Source organism: Phocoena sinus, chromosome 14, assembly GCF_008692025.1.
Source record: "Phocoena sinus isolate mPhoSin1 chromosome 14, mPhoSin1.pri, whole genome shotgun sequence".
Lineage (NCBI taxonomy): Eukaryota > Metazoa > Chordata > Mammalia > Artiodactyla > Phocoenidae > Phocoena > Phocoena sinus.
Genome location: NC_045776.1, coordinates 59601206 through 59618065, shown reverse-complemented (window position 1 = coordinate 59618065; position 16860 = coordinate 59601206). Strand labels below are relative to the sequence as shown.

The 16860-nt window shown below is 41.2% G+C and overlaps 1 protein-coding gene across 2 annotated transcripts in view; it reads right to left on the bottom strand.

Annotated features, from left to right (window-relative positions):
• Positions 1-15820, bottom strand: part of TWSG1 (twisted gastrulation BMP signaling modulator 1) — a 34367-nt gene extending 18547 nt beyond the window's left edge. Inside the window, exons 1-2 of one of the 2 annotated variants that reach the window (XM_032603266.1) lie at positions 15638-15820; positions 13954-14110 (exon numbers count right to left, since the gene is read on the bottom strand). In XM_032603266.1, the coding sequence (XP_032459157.1) occupies positions 13954-14076 (123 nt within the window). In that variant the 5' untranslated portion in view covers positions 14077-14110; positions 15638-15820. Of the gene's footprint in view, positions 1-13953; positions 14111-15325; positions 15463-15637 lie in introns of those variants that run through there. The other variant, XM_032603267.1, reaches the window with a different exon arrangement.
• Positions 15821-16860: the final 1040 nt, after the last annotated feature.

Here is a 16860-nt window from a genome sequence, read left to right as displayed (position 1 = left end):
CGTATTAACTAGAAAGAGGGTTGTGCTGAGATGTGGGATTCCTGTGTGGACTGGCTATTTACGTAATTCACTAACCTTCCTATGATTAACCTTGAGCACGGCTCAGTTGGCTGAACGTGGGGATCCCAAGCAAACACAGCGTTCACAGAAGAAAGGTGGATCCAGTGTCTCCACTCATTTCCTGCCACAGCCTCCCCCAAAATTCCTAAGTGGGTTTTATGTAACATTAACAGGCACTGTGCTAAGTGTTTTATATGCATTATCTTGGAGCTCATAAAACCTTTATCAAGGTATTATTCACCTTCATTTTCATATAAGGTGATGAATTTGTACATCATTCAATTAGTAAGTGGCTGAGATTTGACCCCAGTTTTGGATAGCTATTGCTGCTTTTTAAACAATGAGATGAGAAATATAAAGCTTATTTCTTATTAATTTAGCATCTCAATAATTATAGTTATTACTTTCTTAGAGAGAATGAGCCCATAATTAAACTTAGCTAACCCTTCAGGTTGTTTAATCAAAGGCACTATTATATCTTTCACTCTCACTACCTGAATACAATTACAAGTGCTATTGCCAAAGTTTAATCATTGTTTGTAAAGGTAAAATAAGTATCAATGGCAAGAGTTGCAAAACCAGTGTGTTGGGATTTAATACTTAATTCTTTTTTTTGCTTGGGCCAGTTAATGATCGCATCATCTGCCTCCCTGGTCTGGAAGTCCCAGGGAAAGTATGGGCGCTGCTCCTGGTACAGATGAAAGGCTGGAAGGGATGGGTCAGTGATCCAGCCCAACTGGGCTCTGACGTCAGATCTTCTGCCACAGGGCTGCTCCTGCCACCACTGCTTCCGCGTGTCAGAGCCAGAGTGACGTGGATCGTGAAGTACCACGCTAGATGTTCTTAAAGTGTAATCACACCGTTCAATACATTTATGGTGGAAAAAATTATAACATTATACTAAATAGAAAACAGAAATTTATACATTTGAGCTATCCTACGTTGACCAGAATGAGTATTTAGAGATAATTTGGCAATTTGCTTTAAAAACTTATATGAAGGGACTTCCCTGGTGGCACAGTGGTTAAGAATCCGCCTGCCAATGCAGGGGACACAGGTTCGAACTCTGCTCCAGGAAGATCCCACATGTCGTGGAGCAACTAAGCCCGTGCGCCACAACTACTGAGCCTGTGCTCTAGAGACTGCGAGCCACAACTACTGAGCCCGAGCGGCACAACTACTGAAGCCTGTGTGGCTAGAGCCCACGCTCCGCAACAAGAGAAGCCACCGTGATGAGAAGCCCGTGCACCGCAACAAAGAGTAGCCCCCGCTTGCTGCAACTAGAGAAAGCCCACGCGCAGCAAAGACCCAACACAGCCAAAAATAAATTTTAAAAAAAGTATTTTACATTTGTATTATTGAAAATCTTGAATATGACAAAGAATTTCAATTTTTTTATGCCAGAAGACAGATTTTATATAATTATTAAATCAACTTTAATGGAAAATCTTGTTCTCTATACATCTAAGGTTCTGGTGAGATCTTAATCCATGCAAAATAAATGGGGGGGGGGTAATTATTCATCTAAGACTAAGCCTAGATTTTAAGAGTTAAAATTTATTTTATAAACTTCCAAATTTCCAGGTCAGAGATGGAAACTAGTAACTTGAGGGAAATTTTTATTTATATTCTGATGTAAAGTTGCTGATAAATATCTCCATTCTTTAACTGTTGCCAAAATCTGAGAGATTTGTTAGCAATGTTGTTAAAACAGGGAAGTATCACCATTGAAAACAACATTATAGTCTACCAGACAGCAAATGACTTGGATTTACAGAATCTGGATTCAAGTCCTGGCCCGTAAACTGCAGCATGTAACACCAAATCTCAGCTTTTCAGATACTTTGTGATCCAGCAATCCTACTCCTAGGTATTTAATCAAGAGAAATGAAAACATACATCCACACAAAGACCTATACATGGAAGTAAATAACTTCATTCATAATCACCAAAAACTGGAAACAAGCCAGTACAGAAACAAGCAGTACAGAAGGTAGTTCAGAAAATATATTTCTCTATTCTACTTTCAAGCTAAAGCTAAACTTCTCTAAACTAACATACTTTTTTTAAAAACAAAGAAACATAAAACAATGCTGGTGAAAAATGCAAAATGTGAAAGCTGTATATATAATATACAACCTTTATTCTATGTTTAGGTGTTAAAAATCACCTAAACATAGAATAAAAACCTAAAAAGGACTATATCAAATATTAAGAGTAGTCTGTGTTTAGAAAACAGGACTATAAATGATTTAGTTTCCTTTTTCTACTTCTATGTATTTTGTGGATTCCTTTGAGAACAAAATATTTTTATAATGGCAAGTAAACATTTTAAATTTAAGCAGTAGGACTTCTGAAGATCCAGTTTAATTTCATACAATAAAAAAAAAACACACTCAAAAACACAAATTAATGTTCTTAAATATTAAATCAAACAAACTATAAGTGTTTATAATATCTTGACCTAAAACCCCCAGGAATGTAAGAACAAAGGTAATTATGAAAATGAACACTGTATAAGCATCAGTAACCAACAAGACTGTACCTTTGCTGATACTATTTTCACAACCCTTATATAGGTCAAATGGATATTTAAAAACCAATATATAAACAACACACCCTCGAACAATTAGCCTTTATTCAAAACAATAAACATAATTATAATTACGTTACAACAAATCTGTTTTGACAAATTAATACTCTTTAAGGAGGCCATCAGACAGACTTTCAAACTCGGAACAGAAGTATCTAAACCAAATCTTATCACCATGTTCTTTATACATTCAAACGTTTGCCTTGAAAATAATATAAACAAGTGAAATACAGAAAACAGAATTTATCCTTTTGGCTAAATAGATCAGCATACAAGTTCATGTACATACATGATCTACCAAAATATATCAAACGACACCCATTTCTTATATAAACCTTGTAACAAAATTTTAATCCTACTTACTACAAAAGTACCCCAAAGCATTTCTTTAAAATCATCCAGGTGAGGTGAAATAGGGGCAGGTAGAGATGAGGCTGGACCAGCCTGACGACTGGTGAAGCTAAGTGACGGGTAAATAGGGACTTTACTATTCTCCCTATTAAAATTATATTTGAAAACTTCCAAGTGTCCCAATGAAATCCTCATCTTTGGCCTTCTTTTTTTTGAGGGTGGGGGGACATGGCACATGACTTGTGGGATCTTAGTTCCCCAACCAGGGATCGAACCAGTGCCCCCTGCAGTGGAAGCACAGAGTCTTCACCACTGGACTGCTAGGGAAGTCCCCCTCATCTCTGGTTTTTTAAAATAAATTTATTTATTTATTTGTTTTTATTTTTGGCTGTGTTGGGTCTTCGTTGCTATGCGCGAGCTTTCTCTAGTTGTGGTGAGCGGGGGCTACTCTTCCTTGTGTTGCACGGGCTTCTCATTGTGGTGACTTCTCTTGTTGAGGAGCATGGGCTCCAGGCGCCCAGGCTTCAGTAGTCGTGGCTCGCAGGGTCTAGAGCACAGGCTCAGTAGTTGCGGTGCACAGGCTTAGTTGCTCTGTGGCATGTGGGATCTTCCCGGACTAGGGCTCAAACCCGTGTCCCCTGCACTGGCAGGCGGATTTTTAACCATTGCACCACCAGGGAAGCCCTCATCTTTGTTTTCTTGTTTTTTTTTCTTTTGTTAACTTTATTTATTTATTTATTTATGGCTGCGCTGGGTCTTTGTTGCTTCGCGGGCTTTCTCTAGTTGCGGTGTGCGGGCTTCTCAATGCGGTGCCTTCTCTTGTTGCAGAGCACAGGCTCTAGGCATGCAGGCTTCAGTAGTTGTGGCATGCAGGCTCAGTAGTTGTGGCTCGTGGGCTCTAGAGCGCAGGCTCAGTAGTTGTGGCCTACTGGCTTAGTTGCTCTGCGGCATGTGGGATCTTCCCAGACCAGGGCTTGAGCCCATGTCCCCTGCCTTGGCAGGCGGATTCTTAACCACTGTACCACCAGGGACGTCCCCTTCATCTTTGTTTTAATGTAATAATTCAACAGGTGAAACAGCCAGTGAAAATAAATTTTAGTCTCCACTTATAAACTTTATCAGCTATTCTAACTGCTAACATTTGAAGGGAAACAAAACTTACTCTTCCCTTAAATTACATCAGGTCTAACTCATTACTTTTATTTTTTTAAGATTTACTTATTTATTTACTTATTTCAGCTGCACCAGGTCTTAGCTGCAGCACGCAGGATCTTTGTTGCAGCATGTGGGCTCTAAGTTGCAGCATGCGGGCTCTTAGTTGCAGCATGCAGGCTCTTAGTTGCAGCATGAATGCCGGATACAGTTCCCTGACCAGGGATCAAACCCCAGCCCCCTGCATTGGGAGCGTGGAGTCTTACCCACCGGACCACCAGGGATGTTCCTAACTCATTACTTTGGGATATTAATTTCAGAGATTTTCATGAGGTATTAACTGAAGCAAAACAGGACAAAAATAAGTTAGAGTCACAACTTTTAAGAGCAGGGAAGCAGAAAAAAGAGAGAATACACTATAGGAAGATAAAGTAGTGTTTATAAAAGGAAAGAGGGAACATTGTATACTATATGCCAAAATATTACTAGTAGAGTAACAAATCAAGATAACTGTATGGGCTTCCCTGGTGGCGCAGTGGTTGAGAGTCCGCCTCCGATGCAGGGGACACGGGTTCGTGCCCCGGTCTGGGAAGATCCCTCATGCTGCAGAACAGCTGGGCCCGTGAGCCATGGCTGCTGAGCCTGCGCGTCCGGAAGCCTGTGCTCTGCAATGGGAGAGGCCACAACAGTGAGAGGCCCGCATACCGCAAAAAAAAAAAAAAAAGATAACTGTAGCAAAAAAACTAATATGGAATTTAATTAGCACTCATTAAGGAAAAAGGAAGAGAAAGTTAATTTTTTAGTTTGCTGTGATTAAGAAATTCCTGATGTTACCTGAACTATTTATATTTTTAACTTAAAACAAAATACATTAAAAAAACCTAGAATTATTAATGAGAAACTACTTTGAAATCCCAACTTATTTCAGATAATCTAAGATTTCTTTAGTAGTTAAATCAATTTTTAGAATAGAAAAAAAGCAGACTGTTGATTTAGTATATAAAAGCGTTAAATAAATATTCAGAAAACCAGTAAAGTGCTAAAAGAATGCATCAATGATCTCTGAACCTAAGTTTGAATATCTTCATGAAATATAAAGTTTACATCATCCTAAATATGACCATAAATATTAGCTAAAATTACTCACAAATCAGTAAGGAGTTTTTCAGTTTTTGTTTTTTAATATTTTTTTAAATTTATTTATTTTTGGCTGCATTGGGTCTTCGTTGCTGTGCACAGGCTTTCTCTAGTTGTGGTGAGTGGGGGCTACTCTTCGTTGCAGTGCATGGGCTTCTCATTGCGGTGGCTTCTCTTGTTGCATGCAGAGCATGGGCCCTAGGCGTGCGGGCTTCAGTAGTTGTGGCACACGGGGCTCAGTAGTTGTGGCTCGTGGGCTCTAGAGCACAGGCTCAGTAGTTGTGGCACACGGGCTTAGCTGCTCCGCAGAATGTGGGATCTTCCTGGACCAGGGCTTGAATCCACGTCCCCTGCATTGGCAGGTGGATTCTTAACCACTGTGCCACCAGGGAAGCCCTGGTTTTTCAGTTCTTAATACAAAATGGGTCTTGAGATTTCTGGTGTAGAAGCATAATATTGATTCAAATTTTAAATGCTCTTTTCACAAAAGCAGAAGAAAAAACAAGTAAAGATCTTATTAAAAGCAAAATCCTGTTTTACCATTTTTCCCCTGAAAGAAGACAGCTCAACCACTCATTATTATGAGCAAAGGAACACACGAAGATGACAATATTACTTTCCTGATGTTAAAATTACATTTCTTTCCTGTCAGAAGCACAAAATAAATATTTACGTAGGGACCACCCTTCTGCATAGCAACTTGTAGGAGAGGCAGGAATGACTGTGCTGGTAAAAAACATTTACACAAGCCTGAGCTTCCAGGGAAAATGTTTTATATTTAGTTACTTCATGAGTTGTGGAGGGCTCAACATAAACAAATGTTCTAACTTACCCTCACAGTACAGCATTTCAACACTACAGATGTTGTTCAAACCAAATAACTAAAAGAAAAGCGAAACTCCCTCTTAGGAGGGAAGTTTCTTTACACTTCTATAGCATGGCGTTTCTTAAAGTTCTTATCTCTCACCTTCATTTCTGTGCATGTTTGTCTCTAAGTTTAAGGAGAAAAGCTATAATTGTCATCTAAAATGTCAACGTGCCTCGTACTTTGTTGAATGTGAAAGTGGAATTTTAATAACTTAGTAGTGTGATGGCAAACAAAGCCCCAGCAATTCTTCACCTTTTCAGGGCAATCAACCACTTTGAGAACCTCCTGAAAGCTATGGACTTTTCTCCTAGAAAACAGTACATTTGCAAATTTGAATATAATTCTGGGGATCCCCTTTAAGAGAAGCACCAAAGAGGCCTAAGGACACCAGCTGACAGTTCTTGGCACATGAAACGCCAATAGCCAATCTATTCCTCAACTGAAGAGAACAGGAATAAAAGAGGGCACTAAAGTTCAAGTTTCTATCAAACCACAGAGGCAACCCCCAACACTAGGGCACAAAAACAAGAACCAAGCATCTACCAACCAACCACCACCCAGACCACAGCAAGAACACCAGCCGTTCAAAACAAACAAACCAAAAACTTCTCTGCAGGAAAATGATCAGCCTCAGAGCAGAAAACACACTCCAGCATCGAGGGCTTCCCTGTCCCTCAGGCGATACCCTCCAGTCTGTGTATGTCAGCCCTCCCCACAAACACAGTCTCCCAATCAGGCTTTTTTTTTTTTTTTTTTTTTTTTGCGGTACGCGGGCCTCTCACTGTTGTGGCCTCTCCCATTGCGGAGCACAGGCTCTAGACACGCAAGCTCAGCGGCCATGGCTCACGGGCCCAGCCGTTCCGCGGCATGTGGGATCTTCCCGGACCAGGGCACGAACCCGTGTCCCCTGCATCGGCAGGCGGACTCTCAACCACTGCGCCACCAGGGAAGCCCCCAATCAGGCTTTTATGCTTCATTCCTAACTATAATGGACAACTAAGGAACACTATACATTTGAGGAAAGCCTCCTGCATGAAAGAGATATAAATTGAAAGAAAAAAATAATCTTGGAAGAAAGAGAAATCCACGTAACAGAATGGGGAGGTGAGGGGTGGAGACACACCTCCATCTCCATCAGTAAAATTTCCAGTAAGTATTCTCAGGATATCTGAGAAAACAGTGCATTCAAATACAAGTAAAAGTGTTAAAAGAAAAATTAACAAGCAGAAAATAAGAAGTAAAATTTTAAAGTTATTGCTAAAATTTAAAAATTCAATAGAAAGGGTTCAAAGGTAAAGTCAAGGAACTCTCCCAAAAAGCAGAATAAGGTGAAAACAGATTTAAGATTTATGACACTACATACAAGCAACGAACAACCTGAAAATGAAATTAAGAAAACAGTTCCATTTACAACATCAAAAAGAATAAAATACCTATGAGTAAACCTAACAAAAGAAGTATAAGACCTGTACGCTGAAAACTACAAAATACTGTTGAAAGAAATGAAAGAAAAATTTAAACAAAAGGAAGGACACTCCTTGCTCATGAATCAGAAGACTTAATACTGTTAACATGGCAATAATTCCCAAATTGATCTACAGAGTCAACGTAAACCCAATCAAAATCATAGCTGGCAATACCAAAGGCACAATCCATGAAAGGAAAAAATGGGTAATTTGGACTTTTAAAATTTAAAACTTCTGCTCTGCAAAAGACACTGTCAAGAGATTAAGAAGACAAGCCAGGGGACTTGCTGGGAGGTCCAGTGGTTAAGACTTCGCCTTCCAACGCAGGGGGTGTGAAGTTTGATCCCTGGTTGGGGAGCTAAGATCCCATGTGCCTTGCAGCCAAAAAACCATTAACATAAAAATACAGAATACTGTAACAAATTCAATAAAGACTTTAAAAATGGTCCACATCAAAAAAAATCTTAAGAAAAAGAAAACAAGAAGACAAGCCACAGACAGGGAGAAAATGTTTGCAAGAGACACATCCGATAAAGGACTGTTAATCCAAAAGATACAAAGAACTCTTAAAACTCAACAGGAAGAAAATGAACAACTCAATTTAAAAATGGGCAAAAGACATAAAGACACCTCACCAAAGAGGATATACAGACGGCAAATAAAGCATATGAAAAAAAGCTCAACGTGTCATTAGGAAATTGCAAATTAAAACAACGAGATACCAATATACACCAATTAGAACAGCTAATATTCAAAACACTGACAGCAGCAAATGCTGGTGTGGATGTGGAGCAACAGGAACTCTCACTCACTGCTGGTGGGAATGCAAAACCGTACAGCCACTTTAGAAACAGTCTGGCAGTTTCTTACAAAAGTAAACACACTCTCAGCATATGATCCAGCTATTGTGCTCCTTGGTATTTACTCAAATGAGTTGAAATTTTATGTCCACACAAAAACCTGCACATGGATGTTTGTAGCAGCTTTATTCTTAATTGCAAAACTTGGAAGTAATCAAGATGTCCCTCAATGAGTGAATAGAAAACAAACTGTGATACACCCATAAAATGGAATATAAATAAGTAAGCTATCAAGCCACAGAAAAACATGCAGGAACCATAAATGCATACTGCTAAATGAAAAGAAGCCAGCCTGGAAGGGCTACATACTGTATAACTCCAACTGTATAACATATTGAAACAGCAGAATTATATAGACAGTAAAATGCAGTGGGGGATGCAGAGGCCATGTGGAAGCACAGGGGATTTTTAGGGCAACAAAACAATTCTGTGTCACACTGTAATGGCAGATATATGACATTATACATTTGTCAAATCCATAGAACTGTCGAACACAAAGCATGAACCCTAATGTAATGTAATGTGGACTTTAGTTAATAATAGTATGTCAATATTGGTCCATCAATTGTAACGAATGTACAAACTAATGCAAGATGTTAATAGTAGGGGAAACAGTGGGTATGTGTAGGGGAAAGGAGTATATGGGATCCTTCTGCATTTTCTGCTCAGTTTTGCTGTAAACCAAAAACTACTCCAATTAATAAAGTCAAATATATTTATATATAAAAATCCTAGCTGGCTTTATTACAGAAATCAACAAGCTGACCCTAAAATTTATATGGTAATGCAAGGGCCCAAAGTACTAAAAACAAATCTTGAAAAACAACAAAATTAGAAAATTCATACTTTGTGATTGTAAAACATACCACAAAGCTACAGTAATCAAGACAGTGTGGTACTGGCAAAAAGATAGATATATAAATCAATGGAATACAACTGAGAGTCCAAAAATAAACTCTTACATTTATGGTCAGATAATTCTCAACAAGAGTGTCAAGATAATTCAACAGAGAAAAAAATAATATTTTCAACAAATGATGCTGAGACAACTAGATATCCATACACAAAAGAATAAATTTGGACCCCTACCTAATACCATATATAAAAATCAACTCAAAATAAATTGCAGACCTAAATATAAGAGCTAAAACTACAAAATTCTTAGAAGAAAATAGACGAGTATATTTATAACCCTGAGTTAGGCAATGGTTTCTTAGCTACAACACCAAATGCAAAAGCAACAATAAATAAATAAATAAGACTGCATCAAAATTTAAAACTTTTGTGTTGCAAATAATACCATCAAGAAAGTGAAAAGACAACCCACAAAATGGGAGAAATTATTTGCAAGTCATATATCTGATAATGGACTTGTACCCAGAATATATAAATAACTCTTATAACCTAACAATAAAAGGACAATAAGCCAATTAAAAAATGGGCATTGGTTCTGAATAGACACTTCTCCAAGGAAGATATATGAATGCCAATAAGCACATGAAAAGATGCTCAATATCATTAGTCGTTAGAGAAATGCAAATCAAAACCACTTCACACCCACTAAGATGCCTATAACAAGTGCTGGTGAGGATGTAGAAAAATTGGAACCTGCATACACAGGGGTGGAAATGTATACAGCCACTTTGGAAAATACTTTAGTGGTTCCTCAAAATGTGAAACATAGAAAATATGACCCAGCAACTCTACTCCTAGGTATATACCCAAAAGAAATGAAAACAGATACCCACATAAAAACTTATACACAAATATCCACAGCTCCATTACTTGCATAGCCAAAAGGTGGAAACAATCTAAACATTCATCAACTGATGAATGGATAAATTAAATGTGGCATATCCACACAGTACAATATTATTTGACCATAAAACAACAAAGTACTGATACATACTGTAATATAGATGAATTGTGAAAGCATTATGCTCAATAAAAGAAGACAGGCATAAAAGACAACATATTGTATGATTCCATTCATATTAAATGTCCAGAATAGGCATATAGAGATACTCTGATTAAAAAAAAATATATTTAACACATAATAATAGTTGGTTGCTTTCTCTAGAACTATGTAGAATTAGAAGGAAACTCTGAGATCACCCAGCCGGTCAAGTCACAGTGAAGATGTGGCAGATTGTATTTTCCAAACATGGCCACGTCATTCACCCCATCCACTAAGCTCTCCTTAGTGTTACACTCATGCTCCTCCATCAGAGGCGAGGCCTGTGTACCCTCCTCTTAAATCCAGGTGGGCCTACCACCATGATGGAAGTAACACCATAACCTCAATGGTGTGGCCATAAAAGGCAATACAGCTTCCCCTGCTGTGTTTCGTGAGACACATGGTCTTGGAAGCCCTGAGCCAACATATAAGGAATCTGGCTAGTCTTAAGCCAGCATGCTGGAGAAGTCATACAAAGAGACTACTGACAGGGAGGGAGGAAAGGAGGGGAGAGAGAGAGGGGGCCAGGGGGGTGAGAGAGAGAGAGAACGAAGAATCTTCCTAGCCTAGCTTTGTGATATCCAATACAGCAGTCACTAGCCACATGCAGCTGTTTAAATTTAAATTAATTAAAATGATTAAATTTAAAAATCTGCTTTTCAGCCACACTAGTCATATTTCAAGTGCTTAACAACCACGTGACTAGTTTCTACTGTACCTGACAGGGCTGATGTAGACCATTTCTATCATCATAGAAAGTTCTAGTGGACAGCGGTGCCTCAGGTAATTTCAGCTGCCAGCCTTCAGGCCGCCCCAGCTAATAATGTTGTGTGGTGCAGATGAACTACCAAGCACCACACAGGATGCAAATTCATGCTCAAAATAAACGTTGTTGTTGTTTCCAGCCACTGACCTTTGGGGTGGTTTGTCACACAGTCACAGTGAGGGAATGCAAGGAGAGTTAAGGGCAGAATGTGAAATAATCAGCGGAGTCCATAAAACCAGGTAAATGGTAGAACCAATCACATTTCACTGCAATGTCCAGTAAGTGCTTAGCACAATGTCATAAGTGCTTAGGAATAAATGAACAAGAAAACCCTCAATACTCGAGGCCTCTATCATTTTAACCCCAAGCACCCTGCCACTATGCACCTGAAGCACTGTCTCTACTATTCCAGAAAAAGATTTGATGATTCCTAGTTCGGAAGGAACAGGAATCAGAAATGTTTGCATCAGTGAATTAGTGGTTTAAAAAAAAAAAAAAAAAAAAAAAAAGAGTCCTACCTTCTTTCCAATGAGTTTACTAAAATCACCATTTAACAAGCAGGTGAAGCTTCGCCTGATTTTCCAGTTTTTACACTTAATTTTTACTCTACTTTTTGAAGCATTTTGTAAGTATTACAGAATTTTAAACTGAAAAACAAAACAAACAAAAAGTTCTGAGAGTTTTTATCTATAGTAACCAAACACTTTCTTCTTTAAATACTGCATTACCAAGCAAGGTCTTTCAAATAAAATCCAATTTTTAATTATTTGAATAATGGAAATTACAGACTTGGAGAGTCAAAAAATAATCTGAGATTTAAGTAAATTTCTACCTAAACATGAATATAGCAATTGTTATGAGACTTTATTTCCAATAATGAATAATGAAGATACATTGAAACAACGTGGGAAGTGGCACAGATTCACCTCTGACCACAGCACAAAGCTGGACTTCATGAGAAAACTACCAAATTTTCAGCCAGCACAAGCCTAAGCCGACGTGCCATATCAAAACTTCCATGTAGGGACTTCCCTGGTGGCGCAGTGGTTAGGAATCCGCCTGCCAGTGCAGGGCACATGGGTTTGAGCCCTGGTCCGGGAAGACCCCACATGCCGCGGAGCAACTAAGCCCGTGCGCCACAACTACTAAGCCCGTGCGCCACAACTACTGAGCCCGCGCGCCACAACTACTGAGCCCGCGCGCCTAGAGCCCGAGCTCCGCAACAAGAGAGGCCACCACGACAAGCCTGCGCACCGCAACGAAGAGTAGCCCCCGTCTGCCACAACTAGAGAAAGACTGCACGCAGCAAAGAAGACCCAATGCAGCCAAAAAAAAATAAAATTAAATTTAAAAAAACTTCCATGTATAAAACTACGTGATATTAAAGAATTATTGTTAATTTTTAAAGTGCTAATAGCTATGTTTTCAAGAGTTCTTATCTTTCAGAGATAGACTATACATTTATGATAAAATAATATCAGGGGTCTGACTGACACTAAACAGAGCTATAGGGTGAACAGTGCAGGGGAACAGAGATGAAGCAAGGGTAGCCCCGAGTGAATGATGGCTGTAACTGCTGATTATTACTGCTGTTCATTATACTCTTCCCTCTTCTATTTATGCTTAAAAACATCCATAGTGAAAACCCTAACCCTAACCAGCCAACCTCTCTAGTTAAATGTTTTGGTTAAAATGCAAAGTGAGGGTACAGAGTATGAGATGGTGACCACCACACTCACATAAAGGCCAGGCTTCCCAAAATTTTAATTATTAATGAGGACCAAAATGTCACAAATCAGCACATAATACCTCTCGTCTATAAAAATTATTACCACTTCTAGTACATACAAATGCTCTCATGTCAGGATTACAGCTAAGAGGTAGCTGAGTCATACTTTATACAGAATTCTAATATGTGTGGTTACTGAATTTCTTAGCCAACAGCTGGAAGAGAGGCTAATAAATACAGACCCAAGACTGCTGACGGTCTAACAGGATGGGAAAAGAAAGAACAGCTGTGTAAGACATGAAGTTCACCACTAATTAATGCAACTTTAAGAACAGTAATAACCAGTATGTGTATGGAAAGGCCACAGGCTTCGGGTTCAAATACAGGCCACCTTCCACAGCCACTTAATAGCTCTGTAAACTAAGCCATTACTTAACCTCACTTCTCTCTTCAGAAAGGCTTGCCTTGATGGCTGAGAGAGAGATCACTGTCAAGCATCTTGGAAGCACATTCTCCCAACACCTGCAACCTTGAGAAACCCTGACCCTGAATCCCCCAGCTCAGCTGCTCCTAGGTTCCCAACCCTCAGCAACTGCGTAAATAATAAATGTTTACTGCATTAAGTTGCTGTTTGGGGTAACTTGTTACTTAGAACAGACAATTAGTGTATTATATTTAGGGAACAGTTTGTCTATGATTTGACTAGCTAAATTTTTTTTTCTAAATATAGTGAGTCTCTTTGCTATGTAAACTAGATTATACAAGGGAACCCTTTAATTCATCTGAATAGGCTACTCATCACCTTGTAACAGCATGTTTACAAAGCTGGATATCATTTTCCATACTGAATTCCTTGAGTCTGACATTGCTTGTATGCAAGAGAAGTATGGGGGCAAAACCCCGGACCAGTGTCATGGCTCATTACCTCAGATCTTACACTCTCTATCTGTATATATGTGCTCTGTGTCTGCGCTACAGTATATTTTAATAGTAAAAAAGTACTCTTAGTCCTACCTGAATGAGGCATTTGCTCACATCACTAGCACAGAGTGCTTTGTTACAACTCAGTGACATGGGGACCCATGTCAGGAACACCAGGATGGCTACAGTAAGCATAACAACAGAGCGTGACTTCATGTTTCTTCAAAGACAATCACCAACTCCCAGGAAGCTAAACAAACAAACAAAAAGAAAAAAAAAACAACAAAAACTTTAATTCAAAGGCAAATGCTAGGGTAAAAACAAATACAAAAATGAAAATCAAATAAATAAACCAAGACTCATTGTGTTAAAAGACTTTTGAGTGACTGTTTAAAGATTATTCTCAACGAAAGATTACTTAAACACTCAAAAAAAAGCTACAATATACAGTAATATCTTGTTAGCCATCTTCAAAGATACAGAATTCTGAAATTCCTCAGAGTACCCAGAAATGGTGACTGTGAAAATTAAAGTGAATATGTGTGTGTGTGTGTATGTATACATACCATCAGTAACCTGAAAGTATCAATATATAAAGCAAATAAGTAGTTTCAATGCTGCACTGCTTTGCAAAACAAAAAAAAACTATTAATATTGTATTATAATTTAAAAAACATTTATCAATATTTTAATTCTTAGAATTAAGACAAATTTTAAAAATGCAAATTATTCTAGTGTCTACTTGTTACTATCTCATTTTGTCTCTTAACGTAATTAGCCAAAATGAAGCAGCTCTGCGGAAGGAGTGGACAGTTGCTCCTTAAATAATTTAGCGAATAACAAAGGGAATAGTAAATTATTAACTGCATTAAGAACTCTAACTTACCAAAATGTGAAGATATTCTTTTAATTCTCTACCTTAGGTACCAGTGATTCTTCAAAGATATTGAAGAAAATATTACAGTCCAAAAAGAAAAAGGAAAGAAAGACCAGCACAAATTCTGACAGTGGCTGAACAACCAACAGTCATTAAACTTTTAAAAAGAAGATAAAACTTCTTGGGGTTTAAAACACACCCCCCAAACAGAATCAATTAAATAAACGACTAGTGATGTAAGACGGATAAAAGGTGCGTTTATGGGCCTTTATGATTGCTGTAAACCTGTATTCTAAGTGTTAGCAAGAACAATAAAGCAAAGGCAAGAAGAAGGTGAAGAGTACCGGGCTCTGTGCCCGTGTGGCTCGGTTCTGTAGGAGAAAGCCTCAGGGGCCGTGGCCGAGGCCGGGGGTACCCTCCTGGGACCGTCAGGACCCACCACCCGCTTTACTGAACCGCACGCCCAAGTCCGGTGACTCCGGAGCCACCGGCACGTATTCGTGGAGGCCAAAGAAGGCATCGGAAAACGGATTCTTCCAGAGCTAGTTTTCTCCCCACAGCAACTGAAAATGGGATATTTTCCCCCACCTCACGGCCGTCTGCGTTCCGCTCCCCGAACCTCCCCAGAACAGGCGTCCAGGTGAACGAGGCACGCAGAGGCAGGTAACCGAGCTCCTCCTAGGGGAGCGGCTCCCTCCGGGGCCTTGGGAACAAAGCGCAGCAGCCGAGCGGGAGGCGCTGACAGCGGCCCCGGCCGCCGGCGGAGGAGCCACGCCCCACGCCCGCCCCGCCTCGTAGCTGCGGAGGCCGCCCAGGCCGCGCGGGCCCGGTCCTCCCGCTCCTCCCGCCCGGCCGCGGCCTCCAGTCTCAGAGGGGCACCAGCCACCCCTGCCCGCTCACCGTGCGCCGCGGCGCCGCGTAGCAGCCTGGCTCTCGTTCCCCGCGGGTCGGCCGAGCGGGCGCGCCGCTCTATGGAGGGAGGCAGGCCGGCCGCGCCTCCACTCAGTCCTCCGCGCAGCGCCCGCGAGCCTCGGCCGTAAAACAGGGAGAGACCAGCCAGCCGCTGTCTCGCCCCCGCCCCCCGCTTCCCTCCGCCCCCCTCGGCTCCCGCCGCCGCCGCCAGCTCCCGCCAGGAGGCGTCTCTCACTCCCCCCGGCGCTCCTGTCCGCTCGCGACCCGGCCCCGCCCAGGCCACGCTCCCCGCGGGCCCAGCGCGCCCAGGGTCCCACCCCCTACCCGGCCCCGCCCCGACCGCGACCGCGGCCGCGCCCACCCGGCCCACGCGCGCTGTCCCCCTTTCTCTTCACCGTCCCCGTCTTCGGCGACTTGCCGCCCGCCTCGGGCTCCCGCAGACTCTGCCGCCCGGCCCCTTCTCCGGGCTCACCCTGCCCTGGTCCTGGAGCTGGGACGTGATGTGCAGGAGCTCCTCGCCTCCTCACAGCCACCCTGGGAGCTGGTCTCCGCCCCGTTATGGGGATGCCGGACCGACTGATGCACCCCGCTGGTACCCAGTGCAGCTCATACCTGAATCCCGTCACTGACGTCGGAGACAGGATTTATTAAAAACGCAATCTTCCGGGGTCTGCCTCAGACCTACTGAATAAGGGTCTCCAAGAGTAGAGCCTTCGTCCCGCAGTGCACTTATAATGCCGAGCCCTTCGTGGGCGCCCGGCTTTGTGCTCAGCGCTAGAAGAGGGCAGGGGCGCCGTGGGTGCTGGTCCAGAAGGTCGCAGGCCGGGGGAGAGGACGGATGGACACCTGGACAGATGGCAGGAGACGCCTGCCCAAGCATGTGTGACCAACAGTTAGCTTGTAGATAAAGGCGACTGAGAATGGCACTCAGTTCTTTCCCACAACCCTGGGAATTTGCTTTTTAAAAAGTTTCCAGAGTTATTAAGTTGGAGCCTATTGTACTTTTCCTTTGGAAATGGTACTAGACCATTTAGACCTAGTACTAATGTCTTAAGCTGGTAGGATCTTAAGTGCCCACATTCCCCTTGGTTGATGAAGAAAACAGAAAGAATGGAAAGAGTTGATTGGCTGACGGGGTGGACTGCATTATTGCTGTTAGTCCATTTTTGTACAGTAAGTAAGTATACATTTCAAAAACCATCCCTGAGGGC